The sequence below is a fragment of the Sphaeramia orbicularis genome, chromosome 16, assembly GCF_902148855.1.
Source record: "Sphaeramia orbicularis chromosome 16, fSphaOr1.1, whole genome shotgun sequence".
Taxonomy (NCBI): Eukaryota; Metazoa; Chordata; class Actinopteri; order Kurtiformes; family Apogonidae; genus Sphaeramia; species Sphaeramia orbicularis.
Window position 1 is genome coordinate 31,579,240 of NC_043972.1, and position 24,500 is coordinate 31,603,739.

At 39.2% G+C, this 24,500-nt stretch overlaps 1 protein-coding gene across 3 annotated transcripts in view; it reads right to left on the reverse strand.

Annotated features, from left to right (window-relative positions):
- The window catches only part of nbeal2 (neurobeachin-like 2), a 45,394-nt gene that overhangs the window by 14,738 nt on the left and 6,156 nt on the right, over nucleotides 1–24,500 (reverse strand). The window contains exons 2-31 of one of the 3 annotated variants that reach the window (XM_030158602.1): nucleotides 23,112–23,200; nucleotides 22,310–22,474; nucleotides 19,895–19,976; nucleotides 19,441–19,553; nucleotides 19,106–19,188; nucleotides 17,672–17,757; nucleotides 17,273–17,576; nucleotides 17,054–17,160; nucleotides 15,689–15,775; nucleotides 14,699–14,782; nucleotides 14,382–14,480; nucleotides 13,066–13,718; nucleotides 12,837–12,969; nucleotides 12,403–12,522; nucleotides 11,991–12,303; nucleotides 11,771–11,853; nucleotides 11,514–11,606; nucleotides 11,218–11,389; nucleotides 10,518–10,651; nucleotides 9,140–9,299; nucleotides 8,742–8,844; nucleotides 7,534–7,684; nucleotides 7,129–7,281; nucleotides 6,888–7,047; nucleotides 5,642–5,730; nucleotides 4,690–5,403; nucleotides 4,386–4,567; nucleotides 4,062–4,218; nucleotides 2,793–2,927; nucleotides 489–812 (exon numbers count right to left, since the gene is read on the reverse strand). In XM_030158602.1, the coding sequence (XP_030014462.1) occupies nucleotides 489–812; nucleotides 2,793–2,927; nucleotides 4,062–4,218; nucleotides 4,386–4,567; nucleotides 4,690–5,403; nucleotides 5,642–5,730; nucleotides 6,888–7,047; nucleotides 7,129–7,281; nucleotides 7,534–7,684; nucleotides 8,742–8,844; nucleotides 9,140–9,299; nucleotides 10,518–10,651; nucleotides 11,218–11,389; nucleotides 11,514–11,606; nucleotides 11,771–11,853; nucleotides 11,991–12,303; nucleotides 12,403–12,522; nucleotides 12,837–12,969; nucleotides 13,066–13,718; nucleotides 14,382–14,480; nucleotides 14,699–14,782; nucleotides 15,689–15,775; nucleotides 17,054–17,160; nucleotides 17,273–17,576; nucleotides 17,672–17,757; nucleotides 19,106–19,188; nucleotides 19,441–19,553; nucleotides 19,895–19,976; nucleotides 22,310–22,474; nucleotides 23,112–23,200 (5,328 nt within the window). Of the gene's footprint in view, nucleotides 1–488; nucleotides 813–2,792; nucleotides 2,928–4,061; nucleotides 4,219–4,385; nucleotides 4,571–4,689; nucleotides 5,404–5,641; nucleotides 5,731–6,887; nucleotides 7,048–7,128; nucleotides 7,282–7,533; nucleotides 7,685–8,741; nucleotides 8,845–9,139; nucleotides 9,300–10,517; nucleotides 10,655–11,217; nucleotides 11,390–11,513; nucleotides 11,607–11,770; nucleotides 11,854–11,990; nucleotides 12,304–12,402; nucleotides 12,523–12,836; nucleotides 12,970–13,065; nucleotides 13,719–14,381; nucleotides 14,481–14,698; nucleotides 14,783–15,688; nucleotides 15,776–17,053; nucleotides 17,161–17,272; nucleotides 17,577–17,671; nucleotides 17,758–19,105; nucleotides 19,189–19,440; nucleotides 19,554–19,894; nucleotides 19,977–22,309; nucleotides 22,475–23,111; nucleotides 23,201–24,500 lie in introns of all 3 variants that reach the window. The other 2 variants (XM_030158601.1, XM_030158600.1) reach the window with 2 other exon arrangements.

Sequence of the window (24,500 nt, forward strand, 5' to 3'; positions counted from 1 at the left end):
GGGATCAGTCTGGGCAGTGTTTCAAAACCCTCATGGGAGCCAAAGTTATGCCTAACAGTCTAATGTATTGCAAGATGCATATACAAAACTAATCTAAACAGGACCGATTTATGAACGTGCGCTGTCACACAGAACAATGATAAATCTGCCTCCCAGCGAGTGAGGAGTGCGCCTGTTTGGTATCAGTCTGTAAAACATGTCAGTTTCAAGTATCAGCATAAACTATTTTTTGTTTAAATACACTGAAACTAGACCTGGGAGTTTAGGATTGTTTTTATATATAACTTTTGATATAATATTTTTTAACTTCATATCACATTTCAACCACCCACTTGGAGGTAACTGGTCTGACCAAGATTGCGATAAAGAACAGATGCTATTGAGTTTGAATAGTAGATTAAACTTTATCAGTCAGAGCAAATATTGGAAAGGAGACCCTCAAGACTCCTGAAAAACAGTGACATGACCTCTATTTTTACCATACTGACCTGCTGCAGGTAAAAGCCTTGCCACTCCAGTGTGTGGCAGTAAGTCTTCAGGTCTTGGGCGAAGGTGGTGCTGCCGTTGGTGATGGGCAGGTTGGGCAGGAGGCTCTGGAGAGCGACGGGGTCAGCGTGCTGGTCGAGCAGCGTTCGCACGATGGGAACCAGCTGGGAGAAAGTCTCTGCATTTCCACAATTGGTGCTGTTCATTACGCCTTCTGGCCACAGGGGGGCGCCCAGCTGCCCCAGCAGGAAGCATACCTCCTCCCAGCTCAGACACAGCACTGTCTGGAGCAGAGTGTGGAGCTTCACATGGGCCATCTCACACATCTGAGGAGAGATAAGAGGCAAATCAGGTCAAACTGCTGAGATACGGACCAATAATTACAACATAAGCATAACTCTCACACTTTCTTTTTTCTATTATATTGTAATTTAACTCTTAAGTAAGTAAGTAAGTAAATTTTATTTATAGAGCACTTCACAGAGTCACAAAGTGCTTTATCAAATCTAATCAAAATCAAATCAGATATATTGTGTATTATGGTTGTATATAGCTCTTTTTCTCCTCCTTTACTCTCTCTCTTTTACCCCAACTGGTCAAGGTAGACGGCCATCCTCCAGGAGTCAGGGTCTGCTCAAGGTTTCTGCCTGTTAAAAGGAAGTTTTTCTTTCCACTGTCACCAGTTACAAGTGTTTGCTCCTGGAGGATTCTGTTGGGTTTCTGTAAATTGGCTTGAGAGTCGAGTTTCGACCGGCTCTAAATGTAAAGTGCCATGAGATAACTTTTGTTATGATTTGGTGCTACATAAAAAAAAATTGATTGAATTTCATTGATTGATATATGTATTTTGTTTGTATTTTTAAAAGCCCAGCAGGAGACTAGTACTGCCAAGGCTATAAATGCTTTGGTTTGTGATAATAATCTATGCTAAATACTTTTTCCTCTACAAACAAACACAAAATAAATAGAAGTACACTGTGATCTGCTAAAATGATGAGCAAAAAGCTTTGACTAAATACAGTTTCAAATTAAAATGATGGTGATTACATATTATTTTATAGAACATATTTTTTGCTGTGCACTAATGTCTCATTTTACCATATTTCCTGATAGTGTGCGTCAGCGAAGTCCTCAGAAAAGGTTTAATAAAATTAAAGTGAGTCAAACCTTTAATCAGTTTCCTGTACTGTTCTGTGGTTTACACTGCCTGGTTAAAGTTCATAATGTTCTATCTCAGCTTTATTGCCGTGTTTAGAAAACACTTGTGTTTATCCATGGCACTTGGTGTTAACGCTGCATAAACAACTTTGTAATAAAGAGGTAATTATTAAGCAGAATAATAACTGTGATGGCCCGGTATTAACAGTGGAAATGTCTGGGCAGTATCAGACTGATAGTTATTTAACTGGGGAATAAGAGGCCATAATTAAAGGGTAACAGTGAGGAAACACAATTAAATAATATCAGTGAATTACAACTATTATATTTTCTTTTCATTTAAAGTAAATCATAGGTTCAATGCTATGACTTTTATGTGTATAGTTTGGGTGTAAAAATAGCTACAAATCAGAGCTGTAAAATAAGTCTGGACTGGACTATAAAATATGTTTGCAATTAATTTCATTGTAATGTTTGATCAGTGCATTTGACAGTTAATGATTACTTTTTTAACATAATAAGTAATAATTGTACCCCATTACACTTGTTTTAACTTCTTTCTCAGTTTAAACTATGAGTCACATCCCTCAGCTGGAAAAAAATATGAAGAATTGTCTGATGCAAAGGGCTTCGGGTCTCTTATTTACATTTCAGCATGTAGTTTCTCAGCTAAAGATTCGTCTTATTCCCCCAAAGATGCACAACTGTGATGCAATTTCAACTGTTTATTTCAAACCTTTTGACATTTTGACAAACACAGTGGCTTTAAGGGGGGGTTGTACAACTTGAGATGAGGACACGCAGGGGTATGTGACAGGAGGTCAGTTCATTTAAACGCACTCAATCCCACAATCCTACAGTAAGAATTGCAGCAGTCATTGCTCAGAGAGGAGCTGCCCTTTCATTCAGAACACTCCCTGAGAGGAATGACTGCAATGCCTTTCAAAAGAAACCCATAGAAGGCTTGGTATTTCTGAACAAGCTTTATCTGACTTCTCTTATCAGGTTAAATAAATAATGGTCAAATAAAGCCCTTTAAATTTATTTCCAGTAAAGACCAATATTTCACCCTGTACATTGTGAAACGCACAGGGTGACATATTTCTACATTTATAGCTGGTGTCTTGAACAGTGTGAGTGCAGCTGACCTGTGAGTGTTGCTGTTTGATGTAACCGGTGATGATACGCAGGCCAATCTGAGCCATTTCCTTAAGTTCGGCGTTCCCGGGGCTGCTGTGCCAAGCCTGTAACTTGTCCAGCAGGTTCCCCACCCCCTCAAAGATCTGGAATACAACAAGAACTGTCAACAAAGGACTCAACAAAGCACCAGACCTGTTTCCACACCTTACAGCATCTACAACAACCTACAGCCATTCAGTACATTTAATGCAGCTTAACCTGCATTTAAAAAGATGGTTCAGATACTCCCTAAAACCAGCCATGGTTCTCCACCCTTTAGCAACACAGACCGGGGAACCTTCCCTTGTTCAACAAAAGTAACTGACATCAGCCACACCCAGCAGCAACTGCTTTGTATTTGTTATTTACAATTGTACTTACCTCAGTGGCTGATTCTTCTGAGGACTTTATAATGCACCCTTTACTCCACTTGGCAATCAGTCAAGATTTATAGACAGGTATTTCATAGATCTAGCACACTATATGTCTTCTCATCGCTGGAAAAAAATTACTACAGTTTTATGCTCAAAATTGTAATCATCAAATTAAAACTTTTTTTTAAATTCCAGACATAATGAATATCAGACAAAGCCATGAGGTTTGTATACAGTATGTTATAGTGTGGACCTTATGTCAACTAGTGTGTTGCTTTATAGAGGAAAAACAGATATACATCCTTTAGTAGAAAGCAAAAGGGTGTATTTTTTGTTCTTAGGATGATCAGCAACTTAATAATGGAAAATAAGATAAATAAAATATAAACTCACCTAATACTGTACCATTAGTCTACTGTTGTACATGCTACAAAAACCATCTGTAATTCAACCCTAAATATAAATTCCATTTTGATATCAACTGGTATAAAGTCAGGCTGAATACATACAGTAAACCCAAATATCACCATGAGAAAGGTTTGTACATCTCTATTTTATCCAGACCAGACAAATTCATGTCATCTCATGAAACATTGTGCATAAAATGTGTTTTATTTTGACAGCGAGGCCAGTTTTGCTGTGGAAGAAGTGATTCATGTGCAAGTAATTCTATAGGGGTTTATGACTGATATCAGTGAATTTAATGTGCGTCCTTCTCTTCCTGTATTTTCCAAACAAAGGACTTTTAAACTGAAGGAGAGATAAAATGTAAGGTTTGGGCACAACTTCCTTTACATCCAAGATACATGGAGAAGGAAAAAACTTGTGGGTCAGGAAATCCAGCAGTGTTCTATTTAGATGTACCTTTTCGCTCCACAGTGTGTGGTTGTCTGTTCCCTCTGCAAACAGGAAGTCCTGCAGCAGCCTGAGGAGCCTCACAAGGCTCGGACAGAAAGGCAGAAACACTCCCTGGGCATCCCTCAAGTCCGACAGAGACGACTCCAGCATCATCTCCAACAGACTGGTGCAATGAGTGGAAAACAGACTTAGAATAAAGCTCCACATTATGATGTGTTCATGTTTTGGATGCCATTTAAGCAAAAGCCCACAAGGCTGAAGGTGTGGTGGAATTTGTTTTTCTATCATCAGAGAGGTTTGCTGTTCCGTATCGATATCTGTGTTACTAACCTGCGTTTGATGTCATCGGGCGGGCGGACCAGTTGGCAGGATGAACCCAGTTTGGTGAGGACGGAGAAGACCTGTCCTCTCTCTCTCCACACTACATCTTCAGTTCCCTCCGCCCCACTGCCGGTCCACAACACGGAAAACACGATGTTGGTTAGAAGGTTGCACAGCTCCTCCTCAGGGGTCTGCTGTAACACAAACAACAATCAGCACCAAAACATCAAAGAAAAGAACCAAAACAGCACATATTCACCACACAGTCAATCATCAGCTCAGTATGTCGATATGGCTGAAGAAGCAGTCATACCTGCGGGTTGGACGTATTGGAGATTGTATCTCCAGTTGGAGGATCTGTCCCGTAGCTGGTATCATCCAGTACGTTGGACAAACTGGAGCTCTTCCTGGGTCTGAGAGGAGGGAAGGGCTTGCAGTGTTCCAGAGGAGATGGTGTGTTTGTCAAACTACCTGCAGGAGTGTTTGTGCCAGTCTCTCCCATCCCTCCGAGCTCCAAATCAAAGGGCGATGTACCAAAGGGGGAAAGAGGCTGGTAGTCTCTCCCTTCTTCATCAGGGTGAGACGAGGTGATGTCAACAGCATTTGAGAGAGAGGATGAGTGGCTCCCCTGATCCACTGAGTCAAAAGACTTAAAATGAAGCGAGCCTGTGAAGTTTTTAAGCGGTCCTCCTCCTCCACTTGGAGGTGACTGGGATAAATCAGAGAACCCTTCAGAGATGTCCCGCTGACCGCCCTCTTCCTCCTCCTCCTCTTCGTCGTCGATGTCCTGTGAGTTGCGGTACCTTAGGAAGAGGTCTGTGCAGGGTTCTATGACCAGGGCCTGATCTTTGCGCAGAGGTGGTCTGAAAGAGGGTTCAAGGGAACTATGATTGCTGGAGTTCGCAATGCTGGCAGCATGAGACTCATAGGATTCTTTCACATAGAGTTTAGTTAAAACATCCTGCCAACCAGGCTGCTTAGCAAGCTGCTTCACATAATCCACATTGGAGTAAATCAGATGGAAGAGCTGGGGTAATATCAAGAGGAAAAGAGAAACATTACACAATTATTACCCAGACAATTAGTACATTTAACACACACACTTAAGCCGTGGAATTACATTAAGATAAGATAAGATAAGATATACTTTATTGATCCCCCAAGAGGGAAATTCATGTGTGTACATCAACACAAGACAGTATGCATTAATACAATAGAAAAAATAAAGACATTAAAAATACAAACAATTATGTTTGCAGACTGACCTTCCGACAGACGTCTAAACGGACAGTAAGCTCAGCTCGATGGGACAGACAGACCACAGCCAGGAGGTCTCTGAAATTAGGACTGGCATCTGTAGAGTACAAATAAAGCTGTGATTTAAAGGTTCAATGTGTAACATTTATTGCTATAAAGTTGTGAAAAGATGCAAAATGTAACCAACTGAATGCCCTTTGAAAATGATGTTTGTTTTGTCTGTTCTGGGCTTTTTAACACAATAGTAAATCCGGTCCACTCTCTTGCATCTTACAATGGAACCATGATATCATCCACTGATTTCTGAACTGCTTTTGTAGCCAGTAGTTTACAATTTGACCACAGCCATGTTGGAGGGGTGAGTTAATGCTTACTTATTAGGTTAAAAAAAATGTAAACTCCATCAAGCATTGTAGTAACTTTACAATCATGTTAGCGTAACTTATTAATCACAACTCTTGCAAAGCTGTCAGGAAAAAATGTGTTTTATGAAATGAACTGTAACTCTGCTCAGCAGGTGAGTCAGCTGTCAAACACACTGTCAATGAGATCTTATAAACAGAGGAGAAAAATGAAAGATTACTTATAAGATATTTCAAACAAAGCAGATGACATCGAGCTGACTCTAGGGAAAAAACATTTTGACTTGTATTTTTTTTAGACAGAACCCTGATGGAAGTCCATGGGAGCCAGGGCATGTTGGAGTCACCCCTAATAGCCATTAACTGTACTACAACTTTCAAATCTTTCTGCATTGGAATAATTTTGGAGCTGATGTCCTTGCCCCTGGATCTTAAAGCTGAATGCAACCCACTGTAAAACAGAAAAACTCCATACTGATCTACTGTAGAAACAGGGAAGAACCACTCCCTCTGTAGCTATAGTAAACTCCTTTAAAAGGTAACTTCTAATCTGTTTTTAAATTGGAAAAAAAAACTGACAAGAAACATTCTGTGTGTGTGTATTGCATGTAGATTTTTCAATACTTGGAAATTTGAGCAGTATTGAATTCATATTTTGTCACAGATTCTTTAGGATTGTCATCGCACTAATTTTTAGGACAGCAACACAACCATATGCTTGATTAGTTTAATATTTACTACATTCACACACAATATGTTACATCTCTCTTTGTTATATTTTAGTGACAGCTACAGAAAAAAATTTATTCTTAATTGTTTTCATGTTTCGAAGCTTCCTTTTGTCTTCATTTTTGTTTTATGCTATTGCAGAAAAGGGATGATTCACTATTACCTGTAGCGAGAACCTGCTCGTACAAACATCGCACAGTGGTCATGGTTACAGGGAGTTCTTCAAGGAAACACACAAGGCCAAGGTAGCCAAAATCCTTCAGTTTTATCCGCTGCTTGTTGCGCTCAGACACTCTCTCACTCTTGAGAATTTTGTACAAAACCTGCAACATGTGATGCAAAACACAGATCTGTCAGTGTGTTTTTTAAAGTAACTGACTTGAGATCCGCTCTGTTGTTCTCACCCTGAAAACTCTTTCTCTGGCATCGTCTCCGAAGCTGGGGTTGAGCAGTAAACTGTACAGCTGCTCCACGCCCCATTCCAACAGGACAGCCTGCACCTGCTCGCGAGGAGTACTCCGCAGCAGCTCATACAAAACATCCAGTGCCCTCACCACCTGATTGGCAAAAGAAATAAATAACGACTAAATATGAACGATGTGAAAGAGGAGGAGGTTTTTATAATGCAACAAGAAATATAGATCAGGGAGGAAAAGGTCTTAAGTGAGGATAAAAACAGGAGTGTAGATGATTGGAGAGAAAGATAACGCACTTGGAGAATGGAAGTGAAATAGCGTGCAGAAAAGGTCAGGTGATAACAAAATTAAACTCCCTAAAGAAAAACAAAAGATAAGAGATATGAGTACTACCTGCTGCTCTTCTCCAACAGCCAAAATGAAGGCGAGGACACTGTGAAGCTCCTCTGGTGTTGGAGACTTAAGGAAGTCTTTCAGCAAAGCAAAGAGAGAAGTCTGAATCGTCTGTTTCTCATCTGACAGGGAGCTGCCATCTTTCTCGACACTAAAAACAGAGACATTAAAGTCAAGACAATAAAAAATATATCAACTGCTATAATAAAAGACTAGTATAAATGTAAATAAGTGCTAAGACTTGAGTTTGTTCTAAATTCACCTAATAATATTGTACTGGACTGTTTGTGTTTCTTAATTTCATGCCATATTATGGTTTTATTGACATATAAACATATAACATGTAACATATATATAAACATATATTTTTAATAGACCGGATCCCTGTACACATCCACTCACTGTATAAAAACTCCAGTTTGCACTATGTACTAAGGTTATTATTCTTGATGAAAACTAATGAAATGACAAAAACTAGAATTGAAAAAATATTTTTGTTGACTGAAATAAATAAAAACTATAATTAAAAGAAAAAAACAGAACTAACTGAAACTGTGTTGTGTGCTTATGAAACCAACTAAAACGTATAAAAATTATAGATAAAATTCCCTTCATTTTCGTCTTTGTCAATGTCGGATTGATATGAAATCGATTTATTTCGCTCGAGCAATTTTAGCTAGTGGCACTTCATGGTTCGTCACTTCTCGTCACTTGTCATTTAGAGTCGTCACCTCGTCCCCAACATGCAGACTAAAGTTGGGAGAAAGCAGCAGAGTCCTGTATGGGATTTATTTGAATACGACAGCGAGGAAGATAAGAGATATGAAAAAACTAAAACTAAGCATTTAGAAAAAAACAAAAACTAATAAAAACTAGCAAACCTGCTCTAAAAACTAATTAAAACTAACTGAATTTGAGAAAAAACCAGTCAAAACTAAATAAAACTAAACTATAATGAAAAATCCAAAACTATTATAACCTTGCTCTGTACATATTACAATATAACTTTAGATAGAACACTGTAGATCTCAACCCATTGTTGTCCTCTTCTCTAGTCAACAGTTTGTCTATTAGGTCTATGTTCAAGTGTGACTGGATTCATGTTGAAATTGTACGTCGTGAGGAAAGAAAAACTGAAGCCAAATTCCTTGTATGTGTTCACATACTTGGCCAATAAAGCTGATTGTGATTCTGATTATTATACTGACCTGTAGTATGTGCGAATGGTATCCAGGATGTACTGGACTCCATATTTCCTCTTCATTCGCTGCTTGCCTTTGTTTATCACAGATGATAGGTACTGGACGTGAGCTTCAGAGGAAAAAAAAGAAAAAAACTTTTGTCATCTCTCTTCAGCCTGACATTTAAAAATGCCAAACCAATAAACAAGGTTGTTCATTTCACAAACAAACAAAAAAGAAAAACAGTGACCTGAACCCTTAACATTAATGTATTCTATCTCTGCAACTGTGATGCTTTTAGCCACCTCTTGCTCTTTTCAGTCTGGGTCCATATATACATAATAAAGGGGCACAAACAGCGTTAGCAGACATGAAAAGGTTCACAGGTGCATTGCTGGACAACACACGAGCTGCTTATGCCTTACCCAGGCAAACAGCAAAATGGCTTTTTGTCCAGATGCGGAAATCAAAGAGCAGGTACTGGTAGAGCTGCTGTAGAAGTGGACTGTTGCCCTCAGTGAAAACCTGCTCTAATAGCAGCTGACATGCTATTAAAACGTTCATGTCCATCATACTGCCAGGAACCTGCATTAGAGACACAAAACAAATAGAGAGAGAGGGTGTTTAAATTTATGTGCGTTCCTATTTGTGTGTATTTATCAGCCTACACAGGTTTGCGTTGTATCTATTCTTAGGAACACTTAAAAGCTGATGAAGTGTTCTGCTCACACACACACACATGTGTTTATGTCCTGTACACACTGGATGTATGGCTTGTGTTTCTAAACCTGTAACCCCCTAGTTCTTTACAGACCACTTTACCATGATCATATACAGTGTGCATGAGCCTGTTCTGTTAGACATGTAGCGTGTACTGTGTGTAACTACTAGGGATGCAAGAAAATATCTACATATTCATTATTTACGGGTTATTTTTTACTCTGATTTTATTATCTATAGTCTTTATACTGTGAATAAAATCACAAAACATGACTATGAGCCTTCTTGGCAATACACAACCCTATTTACTAGAGCAACACCTGATAACCTCTGCGACACAAAGACTAACACTGTCTGACAATGTATGACAAACGTCTGAACACACGTAAGGTGTTCTCACAACATTTATGAGTAATTCCTATGAAAGATGCCTCACTGACTAACATCCTACATCTGCCGCAACTTCACCACAGATTGCATCAGAAGTCACTTGCATTAGTCACAAATTTACAAAAAACTGCATCGTCTGCATTATATGATCACAAACCAAACCAGGACCTCAACATCAAATGGGCTACAGCTGCCTTCAGTCTCCTCTTCTATATTTTTCTATTTCTAACATTGCTACACACCTTTTTTGTCACAGCTGGCTTTACTGGCAAATAGGAGTTGTAATCTAAAAGCAACAACTCTTTATTTCCGGATTGAGACTCACACAGAATGTCAGAAACATAAATCAGCAAACAACTGAACAGCTAACAGTATATGACAACTCACTGTGGCTACCACGTCTGTAATATTAGATCATTTTTATTATAATCTGTGCAAATCTAAATCTTCTGATTACTGGCTGACATTTTTGGTTCTTATTCAGAGAGACTAGTAACCTGGGAGGGAAACTGATGAATATCCCCAGCTTGTGATATTGTTATTCTGAAAGAAACACTACTGTTTCAACAATCCCATATACAGTCATTGCACATAATTACACAGCAGTAACACAATGGAATAGGTCACATATTCACTTTTAAATGCTACACAGTCATTCTCGCAATTAGTTCCCACTTACTGCAGAGCACTTACTTCGCTGAGCATGGCTCCTATAATGCTCGGCCCATGACAGTGTAGCAGACTCTCCTGATTGACTGGATGGTGACGAATCAGGTTTTTCACCAACAGCAGGAAGGCAGCAATGCTGTTTCTCTCTAATCTGCCCTCTGCTTGAAAAAAAAAATAAAAAATAAAAAAAAATAGTCAAACACCTTTTAAAATTTCCTTTGTCACCCACAGGCATATTTATGCATTAGACAGCATTTTATTGGCAGAACCATATCTCAGAATGAGTCAGTAGTCATATGTCAGGCCATTTGTCTTCCCTCTATCAGACTGTTTGTTCCATTTATCTTACGTTAGACTTTGTGCACAGTAAGTGAAAAGCAACTCTTCCACAAACTCTTATGACTCAGTATGCCAATGCTGATCTAACATTTAACCTATTGCCAATATTTTTACCATCCTGTTTGTTACTGCATTACTATGTATGTTTAGCTGGTGTATATTCTAATATTTCTTTCTGTCTGACTGCTTAGCACATCCTGTTTGTTACTGAATAACACCCAGACTCTGACTCACTGCTATTCAAAACACTGTGAACATAAACTGCACTGAAATCAGATTTATCATTTATGTCACATTAACAGACATAACAGGAAAAGAAGTAATAGTGGTAGTTTCACAACAGTGTGTAATGTCTTCGCTGATGAGGAACTACACGTGAACTGACCAGAGGATTTATTCAGCGGCAGCAGCATGGCAGCTGGGCCCCGTGAGGAGGTGAGCTCTGGTCCCAGAAGGTCAGAGATCTCCTGTCCACCATTATAAACCTGTTCTGCTTCACACACCTGCTTTAGCAGGGGCAGCAAAACACCAATACCCCCAACCACATTTACAACATCCTGTGGGAAAAAGAAAGCCACACATAACCTTCAGTTATTCGCTTTTGGTGAGGGTGTATAAGACAAAAACAAGAAGCAGCAGTGAAAACAGCTGTGCATCATGGAAATAAAACTTATACCCAACCTTGATGTCCCAGTTCACCACCCTGTGCCCGGTCAGCCTGCCATCATATTGGTGATTTGGAGACAGATCCTGACAGATTTGGCTCTTAAAGGCCTGAAGTATAAACAAACATAAATAAAGATTAATATTTTCCCGAGCTGGGATAGGCTCCTGCACACCCTGCGACCCTAGTGAGGATAAAGTAGGTTCAGAAGATGAATGAATGAATATTTTCCCGGTAAATATTTAGAATCTATTATATGAGATCAGTCAGTCACCTGTGGGGTGTAGTAGAGCAGAAGTTTGCTGTTGAGATCAGATAACTCTCCATCCGCTTTGAATAAGGACACGTGATTAGGGCCTGAGATGAAAAGCAGAAAGCAAAGCCGGTCATAAAACATGCACACACAGCTCAGTGTAAAGAGCTGTAGTCTGTCCTAACAGACTTAACTGTTCATGGTATGTATTAAACATCCATTACAACACTGCTCAACCTACCTGCAGTATGTAAAGCTCTTGTGTGTGTCGGCTGCAAAGCCTCATGACAGATGAAGGCTGTGCCCAGAAGCCCATCCAGAGACGTGGGTGTTCCCCACTCTGTGTCTTGCAGTCCTGCTGGTATGGTGTGCACAGGGGAGTCACCCCGTGCAAATGTTGCTGGGAAGGACTGGGACCGGATGAGGGAGGGGGCATGGACCGGGAAAGCAAATTCTGCTGGAGGGTTGGGAGATGTAAATGTGGGCAGATTTGGGGATGTGGTGGTGGTAGTGGTCCGGTGGCCTGCAGAGCCGATGCAGCAGGAGGTAAAAGGCTTGACATGGGGAAGAGGGAAGAATAGGGGAAGTTAGTCTTAAAGTGTTTAGTAATCATATTCTAAGTCCAGGGAACTTTCGATGCCAAATTCAGTTACCTCACTAAAAGATGGAAAACGAAGCTGAGCAGTTTTACGCTGCTCTCCGTCAACATAGATAGTGACCAAGTTCTGACCAAAAGGACGACGGCCAGGGATGTGGACTATCGCCACTGAATGCTGAGCAGAAAGATATTAAAACAAATGACATCAGGATGAAGAGATTACTTATATCAACAATGAAAAAAGTCATTATGTACAGGCATTGTGTTGAATAATAGTAATTAAACACAAGAAATGGAGCAAAGCACCTCCATCTCCTCAGGAGGCACACTCATTTTCTAACAGGACTTACGTTGACAGATTAGAGCAATATGTGTTGCTGCTTAGAAACATTATATGTAATTTTCTGCCTGACTGAATCTATTTTGGAACAGAGTAAATGAAGCTAAACATTGGTCAAACTGCACTATACGATATGTGTCCTCACTCACCCAGCATGAGTCTGCTAATGGGTACTCTGGCAAAGCAACAGCCATGTAGTCCTTCTTAGTGCACACAGCCACTACCAGCACACCCTCCATGGTGAAAAATGCTTCCAGCCCAGTTCCACTTGCTGTGAAAAAACTTTAAAGACAAAATGTTTCTTGTTAGAAACTGTGTTTGCAGCCATCCATAGAAACCTTTGATTTAAGCCAATGCTCTACCACTGTGTCTCTGTACCTGTAGAGCTGCTTCCTGCGTGGCCCTTTTCCCATGTCATGTTGAGTCCCAGTGCCAGAGCCAGGGTAAGATTTACGGTTTGAGAGGTCTGCGTGGCAGGAAGGGAACTCCATGTTGAGGCAGAGCCAAGCATGAAAGGCAAACCCGCTGCCTGGCCAGCGCTGGATTGTGGGCACCATGATACCTGCCATTGGAGGTGAAAGATCAAAGTATTGCAAGGCACTGTCCTGGCCTTCCCGAGCTGCCATAGCGGAGAGCACCCTGATCATGCGAGTACAGTAGGGGTGCACCCTCCCTACCACAGCGCCATTGTCCTGATCCACCCGCAGCAGCCTGAGCAGACCTTTCAGCTCCTCTGGTCTCAAACACAGGGAGCCCAAGTCCTGGAGGAGGCCCAAGAGGGAATCTGCACACTGCCTGTCAAGATTCTGGGGTTGAGAGAGCACCTGCAGCAAAGCCCCCACCATGCCTGCCTCCACCGCCACAGTACGACACGACAAGGAGCCGCCACATACAGCAGCCAACCACTGGGCCACGAGCAGCTGGAGGTCCCTCTGACGCGACAGGTCAGGAAGCCACTGCAGAAGCAGCAGCAAAGGCTGGTCATTACTAATGCCAAGGTGATGGGCATGTGCATGTTCCCCCTCCACTGCCTGAAAACAAAAGGCAAACAATGACGAGCACATTAATTATTTCATTAACAGTGACAGATTTTAAATAGGAACAAGGTTTTATGCAGTGTTTCATAAAAATGAAAAATACTCCCTACAATTTATCACAACCATATATTTTTCCCACTTCTCACATTTTCAAAACACATTCATTATTTTTTAATGCATGTGATGTGAATAACTGATTTTTTATTTTTGCATCAATGCACGCCTTTATAACACATTAGAGTAATTTTCTAAATGGAACGTTAAGTGCATATAGAAAAAAAAAAAAAAAATCAGTTCATATCGCACACAACAAACATAAAAAAAAATGTAAAGACTTAAGACAAAACAGACCAGAAAAAGGCATCTTATTGTTTCAAGTTCTATTGCTGACATTGAAAACTGTTCAATTGGCCTTGTATTAATATGATGGGTGTGGTTTGCATTTTGCACAGAAACACTGGCAGAAATTGTACACTATGAATAACTTTTAAAAGTTTGTACTTTTTACTTTTACTTTTTTCACAAGTATCTCTACTTCCACATGAGTTCAGATCATGTGCCCTTTTGCCAAGTCTGTCAATAATGATAGTGGGACCTCGCCCAACTTTCTGAATATTATCTGTAGTCAGTCGGGCTAATTAGAAAATGTGATTTGACCATGTTCATCAGCTCCTGCAGCAGCCTTTTTGTGGGTTGACCTTGACTTTTCAGCACGTCAAACAGCTGGGAGTAACCAATCCTCTCCTTGAAAACCTCCTATGGGGAAAGAGACAGAAATAGGCTGTAAAAAGCAGCTCCACAGGGGAATAGCTAGTTGGCATACTTCCACGCATTGGAATGGAATACAATAAGATTTTCTAACTGAAAGGAAAACAGTTTTCCTGATGAGACTTTAAAATTCCTCTAATGCTGCATGAATCGTAGTAGGCGATTACATGCATTATGATATGTTTGGTGTGCTTTTGTGGCCTTACCTTAGCAGAGGGGGAGTTACTCATTATAGCCGTGAGGACTCCTAATGCATTAACTGTAATACTGTCTGATCCTCGTTCCCAAACCTACATCAAAACAAAAAGGCAAGGTTGACTGTGGTATTGCATCATGACAACGTCCCTGAAAAAGGTTAACACTTAAAAAGCCCAAAAACAAAACAGAAAACAAGTCAGTCAGAACAAACTCAATAAATGCACAAGGGCTTTTACTCTGATTACCCGTAAAGTTCAAGAGGAAGTACAGTCCACTTGTTTTTTCACACCACAATTATTGGTGCAGACTGGGTCAAACCGAGAGAGCTGCTGTACTAGTCACCAAACAATCACCTCTTTGTTGATTACTGATAGGTCCCAGCGTGCAAAAAACCAAAGCCAACCACCAAAAAAAAAAAAAAAGAGATGATGAGGTAATCCCCATCTAGAATTGATCAAACCCCAGGACATGAGCCAGGTTCTTCCACAAGCTACAAGTCACATGACAGAGCAGCCAATAATAAGACCAGAAAAGAAAGAAAGACATGCAAAAGACAACCATCTCATGCACTACCAAAACACAACATGCTCTTTTGCCCAATGTTGTCAACAGGGAATTCAGCCTCTAATTATGAATGCGATATAAATCTCTCCTACACAGATTAATGCCCCAACTGCATGACTGAATTTTAACTCTTTAGCTCCATCCACGCATTTCAAGTGAGATTCAAGAGAAACAAACAGTCGCCCAAAATGACATTAAATCACATATAATGCAGACTAAACAGACTCACATCCCAAATGGACTGATACGACAGATAAAAGGGGAACCCTAGACGACAGCGATCACGTATCTACCTGCTTTATTTACAAATGAGCGTAAGCCAGACTTCCTGCCTAAAGCTTCCTGTTTAAAGAGTTGACAGCAGCAAACGAATGGAGAGAAGGCTGAGTTTCCTGCTGACAGACCCATATTAACACCAAGTGGGGGGAAAGTACCTGGTCCACTTCGACCTCTGTGAGTAAACGTGTCGTGAGGTCACACAAAACCTCACCCTCCGGTCTACGCCTGCCGCTCTGAAAGAGCTACAGGACATACATACACACATACAAGCAAGCACATACACAACACAGACACACACACCATTAGACAAGCAGTCATCAGTGAGAGCTGAGTTGAATTCTAGTGTCTATAGCTGCATGGAAACACAAATCGTCATGATTTCACATCTCAGACCACATAATATCAAGGACATTAATTTGTCTGGTTAGATTTAACCAGGGTTATTATTTCTTGCGTATGTGTCGGTTCTCGTACTATACTGAATGTGTGGCTGTGTGTGCGCTTGTGCTTCTCTTTTTAATTTTATTGTAGTGGTTTTTATATGATCCTTTATCATTTTTCTTAGTGCAGAGCATTTTAATTTTGTTGTACATGTTACAATGATGATTAAAAAATATTCTAAATAGTTCTGAAATTTCCACTAGTTTTTTTTTTTTTTTTTAATTTAGATTGCATACACACTTTAAATTTAATTTATGGACTTGATTAGTTGTAGTTTTTATTTCATAATAGTTTTTCATTTCATACCTGGCACAAAGTTTATTTTATTTAGCATAATATAGGTACTGTACAAAGATAAACATTATATTTTTTAACACATTGAACCATTCACAGTGAAGATGAACCTGATGTGTCCTTTGTTGCACTGATTCTTAACTTAGTTTTTCTTAGAACTAATAACAAAAGAATTCACCAATATTATCCAAAGGACTGAAAGATCAAATGCTGTAATTATAAAAAATACAATGGTATAATAAATAATTAAATAAATACTACTACTAATAATAAAAATAATATATAAATATCTAGATTGCATGGAGCTGTAATTTTTTTGATAGAAGTAAATTGTGTCACAAGATATTTGTATAAATGAAGCATTCTTACGTTATTGGGATACACTGGCCCACAAGTCATATTCTACAGATGTATAGGATTTTTCAGTGAACATGAAATGCACAAATTATCACTAGCACTTAACCTGCTCCTCCTAATTCCATCAGAATACCTGTTAAATTAAATATGACTGATTTTTTTTGCATATTACTGAAGTTTTTGAAAGTCATTATTTTTATTCAGTTACTGATTTTCTGCTGCTACCTCTGGTTTAATACTTAGTTTTCATTAGCTACATTAACCCTGGACTTTGCAACAAAGGCAGTACATATGGCCTTCAGGGAAAGGAAATAAAAAAAGACACAACATTCATAAAAGAGGATGGACTGACAGGCCAATTGACAGACGAACGGATACAAAGAGCTGACAGGGCAAACAGTCACATTTTAGATGGACAGGGGTCTGACCTTGCTGTTCTGAATCAGCCTGATGATGTGTTCAAAACAGTTGTTGTTAAGGAAGATGGCCTGCAGAACTGGTCTGTCAGGGCACTGCAGGATCTCAGGAACAGCGGCTGAAGACAACGAGAAAGGAAAATCTATAACTTGACCCCAAAAACTATTTGAGAAAGATCCAACTAAACAGTAAACTGATGCTTTTTTTTATTTCTACTAAACTAGACTTACTTAGCATTTGGTTCTGCAAGGAGATCAGACTATCCTCCCAGCTCTCCCTGTCTTGCTGCTCATTGCTAAGTGGACGGTTCCAGTTGAGGAGTTGGAAATAGCTCTCTAGTATGGTCCTGATCTCCACCTGCCGCTCCGCAGGGCTACTGGAATGCAGAAGGTGGATCATGGTGGTCAGGCACTGCAACGTCAGCCGTGGGAGGCCGGTGTCTTTCGGTTCAGGTAAGGCTCGGCAGCACCAAACTCGCAGAACAGAGAATAGGTCCTCAACAGAGTCGGGGGTGATGCAGAGAAGGCCGTTCTTCTGGAAAAACGTACGGACAAAGAGGCTTACAGTGAATGTGCATTTACACCAAGAAGAATAATCATCGATGGAGATGGGAGGATATGGTAGCAGACCTTGCCTCCGCTGATGACAGCACCCAGGAGATGAACCAGCCTCAGTGTGAGGAGCTCTGGGATCTGTTTACTGTCCTGTAGACTTTCTGTGGACACATATTCATAAGAGACATTATTAAACAGTAACACCGTACTGTTTTTTAAACCTGCTGGGACACGCACCTCAATCCCACTACGAGAAAAAGTCAACAGTGATGGAGAGAAACCTGTACTTTCCTTTAGTATTTCCCTTTTATGTAATTTTATATTTCCACTTAATTATATTTCAGTGGGAAATACAGTACTTTTCACTGTTCCCCATTTATTTATTTTTAGGATGAAAATTTTACACAGTAGGTGATAGAACATGCTTTTAAAACACAGCACAATGTTAAAGATTAAACCAGTGATTTTTTCCAGCTGTTTTAGCATCATACAGCATGTTTTGGGTTCAGATTTCTTTTTTTTTTCTCAGTAAATGTTAAAATCATCCAATATCCTTGCAAAAATCCAACATTGGAGAAAAAGTAAAAAAAAAAAAAAAAAAAAAAAAAAAAAAATATATATATATATATATATATATATATATATATATATATATATATATATATATATATATATTCAAACAGTTATAATACTTTTCATTAATCATATGATGAGCTAAAAGATTTATCTGTATGTTAAACTGATATAAAGCAGTTCATGGCTCCACATCCAGCAGCTTCAGTAGAAAGATGCTGTGGCAACACTGACGCTTCACTATTAAAAACAATGGTGAGGGTCAGACCGACCAAACTATTACTTCTATTTCAACACTTAAAACTACATTTTAATATACGTTTGCTTTGTAAGTAAGACTTTTCCATTGCTCACCAATGTAAGAGAGAATTTCAAACCAATGAATGGACTATAAATACTACAAAAATATGAGCAGTATGAATTCTCAGTAAACTCTTATCCCAGCTGTCATTCAGTCAGTAAGAGTAGCCTACGTCTCTGTAACTGGATAGGATAGGTATTACAGCAGTAGCTCTTAACATTTCTAATTAAGGCATTCTATTAAGTATTAAAGTTTAATCTCCCTCAAATTTTAGACACACTCGAACTTGCCCAGGCAGAGATTTCCCTCATGGCTTTACAGATTAGTGATTGGTTATCAAATGAGCTCCTATAATTAGAAATGTTTGAACTTTGGTCACAAAAACCTGATAATTAGATGCTCACTAATTAAGCTTTCAACCAAAAATCCAACATCCTGACTGACCGGACTATTCATTTATTTCTCATATGGTGAAATATGCAAGATTTATTTAATAGGAGAAGTGGAAGAAATAAAAGGGCAGCCTTTTTAGGTCTAATGATGACAGATCTAAGCTGTGTTTGGGCAGGGGAGGTTTAGATCTTGTGGTATGCGAGGTCTGACAGAGATCAGAGTGATAAAGCTGAGCGTCTCACCATGGAAGAGGGCAGGCAGCTCCTCTGGCAAGACCAACGGGGAGAACTTATACTTGTTCCTCTCCAGCAAGCTCACCTCCTCCCTGAAACACACAAAGACTCAAGTCAGTGCACTCCCACTCGAATCACGCCTAATCGGAGTATGACTGCAGAGTAAAACCACTGGCACTAATGAGGCTGGACTTTAAGGCTTAGAGGCAACAAAATGAGGTGTTACACATCACCAAAGGTTGGGCAATATACTGAATGAATGAGTCTTCTAATCTTAACTAAAGTGTACCACCTACATTTACACAAAGGTGCTCTTCGTATTCCTACAGTCGAACCAGACTCACCCTGATAGATGTCTCCTCCACGTCTGATAAGGGTCAAACAGACTCTCGCACAGCACGAGTCCATACTGCACAACCAACTGGAGAGATTCCTGCTCCCCTTGTCCCTTCTTTAGCTGGTAAACATGGACAAAATACAAATTTTTGGCAGTTTTTTAAAAGATCTTAAACACAATAAACTCCACATTCCAATACAATGAATAGAAGGTCAGCTACACACCCACTTCTCTTTTCATTGCAAAACTAGTTGCGTTACTTCTGCATGAGGATGTTTAATATTATAAACAGGATCGATTCTGTGTAGGTCCTCAGTTTCTCTACAGTACATCACGTTTCTGCAGAAGGTCCTTAATAATGTCAGCACACATGATAAACTGAACATGCCTTGCAGCTAAACCCGAGTCATAAATCAAAGCAAGTGGCGTCCTGTTTTAATAACAGTTGATAATGGCCGTACCTGGTCCAAACAGAAATTCAAGAGCTTGATAGTTTCAAAAACAAAACCAGGGGTCTTCTCTGGTTCGAGGTTCCCCATGTTCCTAGAATTGGAGAGAAACTCATTCAATTCAACATGTTAAAAATATTTATCCAGGTAAACCACACAAATAGTGAAGGTATATATTGTATACATTCATCATTCGTGCGTACATAGAATCTTAAGCCCGGTTCCCTCCGGTACTGGGGGCAGCCTTAGTTCTGACTGTGTTGCCATGGAAATGCTAGATGACACTTGTAGCAAAATGTTTGCTTCTATGAAACTGGTCCCTAAAAACAGGACAGAGGGGCTAAAAATTCAAACCAGATGTAGACTAATGTTATGAAGCAAGTTTGGAAGCACTTTGGGTCTATTTTAAAAATAAATATATACTGAGATAAAAGAGAAACTATTTTTCAGATAAAACACATTTTTATATTATCTTTATACAAAAATCAGCGTGTAACATGGTAAAAAAAGGACACGAAAATTATGCACTATTATTTTTTCGAATATCTTTTTATTTTCTCACAGGTACATTTTGGGAACTGAACTAATTATGCAAGGCAGAGCGTTTCACAAAAATGACCGCTGTTGCAGAATCACTTGCAATTTATATGTGTTTAAATGGGCAGGTTCTGCATGTAACGCTAGTGGACACGATGGGTTACACACAAAACCTTGAATGAGACTGCTGATTCATGAAAAATCTGCATGTTTGGTTTAGAAAAACCACTAGGATCATCAAATTTCACACAGTGTCTTTATTTATAACAGTACACAAGACCATTTCAAGCCATGTTTTCCAGATCAAATGCACTGACACCTAGGTAGCTTTTCATGTCCCAATTTTGGTCCTATTTTTGTCCCCAATACTTAATTAAAAATTCATTCATTTTGGAATGGTTCAGAGCAAGAGTATAATTTTTTTGTATTTATCTGACGTCATCAATAGGTACATCCTTGGGGGAAATGTGTCTAAATTTCTCTTTTATTATTGGATCTAAAAAGCCGGAAAAGTGCCAGGTACCAAAATGAACCCAGTTTCATAGAAGCACCCAAATACACACTCTATACATTCATGTAACCAGAAGAACCTCAGATACAAGCTGAACAAAACCGCTGGTCATACAACAGAACACAATCAAAACAACAAGCAATTAAATGGGCAAATATCTAAAACCAGTCTGAGACCAGTGAATGCCATGATTTATTTCTTAAAAGAACAGACCAATGAGACAAACTTTGCAGCGCTAAGTTAACAATAAGCAGATCCAACAGTACAAGTAGACCAACTATTTCTCTACTGCTAACATTCAGCTGGTCATTCTCACCTTCTGTAAACAGTGACAGTGTCGCAAAATGTCACAAAGTGGCGTATGTTCAGTTTAGTGGTTGTTAAACAATTTATTATGGGCAGATGTGCAGCCAGTTGAAAAGCCCTAGTAAATAATGACAGGGGGATCTTCCTGATGACCTAGCTGAAACTTCCAATTATCTCGATATTTTCCATTATCATGGTAAAGATTTAAAAGTCATAACAGGCACAACAAACCCCACCCCTCGCACATATAGTAGCTTAATGTGGCATCGATCCAGCTGATGTCATCATGTCTATGCCTGTGCCGATGTCAGCATATCAATTGCCTTTATACATGTGCCAAGTTTGAAGTAAATTGAAACAAAATATATGGTTTTATAGACAGTGAAATTTCACCCATTATAAGTAAATGGGAGAAGAAAAAAGATTTTAAAAATTCAAAACAATTTTGAACTTTGACCTACTTTTCCCAAAATATTACCACATCTATTCTGGGTCACTGGCAATCTATAAACTCAATTTGGTGTGAATTCAACCAATATTTTTTGCTGTGACAGACATTTGAAATGTCCCCCATTATAAGTAAATGGGGGAAAAAAAAGATTTTAAAAAATTTATAAAAAATTTGAACTTTGACCTACTGTTCCCAAAATGTAATCAGATCTATTCTGGGTCACTGGCAATCTATAAACCCAGTTTGGTATGAATTGAACCAAGTGTTTTGCTGCTAGAGTGCTAACAAACAAACTAACAAACAAACCAAACCAAAAACAATACCCCTTGCCTCCCCTTTGGGGAGGCGTGGTAATAAAGAATACATCTTACAAATTTACTGCTAATTTAATCAGCTTACATATATTTCTATAGGAATGTATTTTTAGTGCTTGATAACAACATGAATAGTGATAACTGCCTAAGTCTACAGAGGTCTCAGAAGATGCAGTGCTATAATAAATGTATGTCTTCTGCTTTTTATCCATCACAGTAAATAACATCGATACCTCGTTTCATAGAAAAACAACATGTTCCCTATCACGATGATGAAGTATACACAGCAGGCCGGGCTTCAGCCTCACCTGCACACAATGATGAAGAACTTGATGAGCATGAGCGGGTGTGGGATTCCGCCGTTGTGCTCTGCGGTGTCTGAAAGGTGAAGTGCACTGTGCCATAACTGGGTGCTGAGGAACACCAGGACCTCTCTCGGGAGCAAAGGCACCTCTGAACTGCAGTCCTCCCGCCTGGAAGACAGAGAAGAGGGATGTGAAGAAATGTGGGAGGAGAAGGGAGGGGAAGCAGATGCAAAGATGCAAAGGGTGTTGCAACAGCGGCTGAATTTACACAGAATATAAACATGTCAAAACGGTATCTGTGCAGAAGGTTGTCGTTCTTTGGGATATACCAACATTACACTACAGCTTAAAATAAATATGTTACCACTAAAGATGGTAGTACAGCATGATCATCATACCTGTATATATCGTTCTTTTGTCTTTACAGTTTAATTAAGTCTGCAAAAACACAAAACTGTTTAAAGTTTTGCTGTCAAATGCATATGCATATTTTAATACTGAACAAATATTTAATTGTTATGATGGTATAGACTGTTCTACTTTTAGATTTCTGAAACATTGCTCCTTTTGTTACATGCTGGCTTTTTTCACTTTAAATCACATGTTTAAAAAATTAACAAAATATGCATTAAATCAGAAAAAATCCGACTGCCTTGTTGGATCTTACCACTTTTATATAATTTTTGTCATTTTGTTTTATGCATATTTTTTCACAATCTTCATTTCACCAAGGACCAAACCTAAGCTTTTACATTTGAAAGAAATAATGATTTGACATTTTCGGCCAACTCTACTTAGCACTCACTTCCGAGGCTCCAGCGACTGCACATCAATGAGCCTCTCAAAGGACGCCACAAAGGCCTCCAGCCACTGCTGCAGATAGCCCACATCTTTCTGCAGGAGGGAGGAAAGAACATTTGAGGTAATGAATTCCCATTCACACCAGAAGGAATATACAATGTACTAGCATAGAATACTGTTTGTTTTTTCTAAAGTGTGAACATTACGGTAGAAATGTCAGTGGAATATGTGCTTTGGTTGTGGCCTCTTATTTCACAATCTGAAAAATGTGAACATCTTAGTGTGACACACTGCAGCTCGAACATGGTACTGACTAAACCTTATGACCTGTTTTTGTAACAGGATGTTGCACAGAGATGTATCTCACAGAGGAACACGTTAGCCAATTCTTTCCTTTTTCAAAACAGGGCAGTTAAACAAAATAAAATGTTAGTTTCTTCACTCATCATATCAACAGTAAGTTCCATTACAATGTCATACAGTGTATCGCAGCAAACATATAGAAGAACATAAAAGCACTTAACACATCAAACATGTTATTATATGCAACACAAAATGTGGCAAGGCTTTCCTGCATTACTACGTGTTTATGATGCCATTAGAGATGGCCTTGTATGTCAGTGTTTATATACTACAGTTGTTATCACAACTTTAATCAGCGTCTGCAGTGCAACATATCCTGCTACTCTTCCCTCCTCACATCAGTCGCTGCATCTCACTCAGAACTAACACAACACAAACAACAGGCAAGTCACCAGAGAAATACGAAAACTTTAAAAGGGCTTTTCTATTTTCACTGTGTTTCATACATCCAATCAAAATAATTGGCATTAGGTGGTGACACTTCAAACAAGTGCTGGTACTTGTGAGACCTTGTGAATCAATTACAAAACACAGGACGCCAAGAAATGTTCCCCGGTGCACAGTGGGATGTTCTGTGTAACCTGAACTTTTCGATGAATAGAACTGATGATTTTTAAGGCAGCTTCTCAAGAGCCTTTGTTATGAAGGAAAAAATGAATTGTTTCAGACAAAGTGAGTCATTGTACACAAATAACATCCTGTAAACAGCACATGGTATAACAGTCCTTCAGGTACTTCCCCTACATCAAAAAGCAAACACGGCTGAAATGAGCAATGCAGCAGCTGATTTAATCCGTATAATGTAGTATTAGTGCTGTATCGTGACAGAAACGCACAGAACAGAGCTCTAGTATATACCTTATACACTGTACAGTATCTCTGTGTTGGAGCTGAAATCATTATGTGTAACTAAGTTAAAAGAACTTTGGACATCGAAACAGTATAAATAAAAATAGATATATATAATGCAAGCAACACTGTAAACTATACTGTAATGACATTTTTTCTAAAGCTGCATGCAATGTTAAAT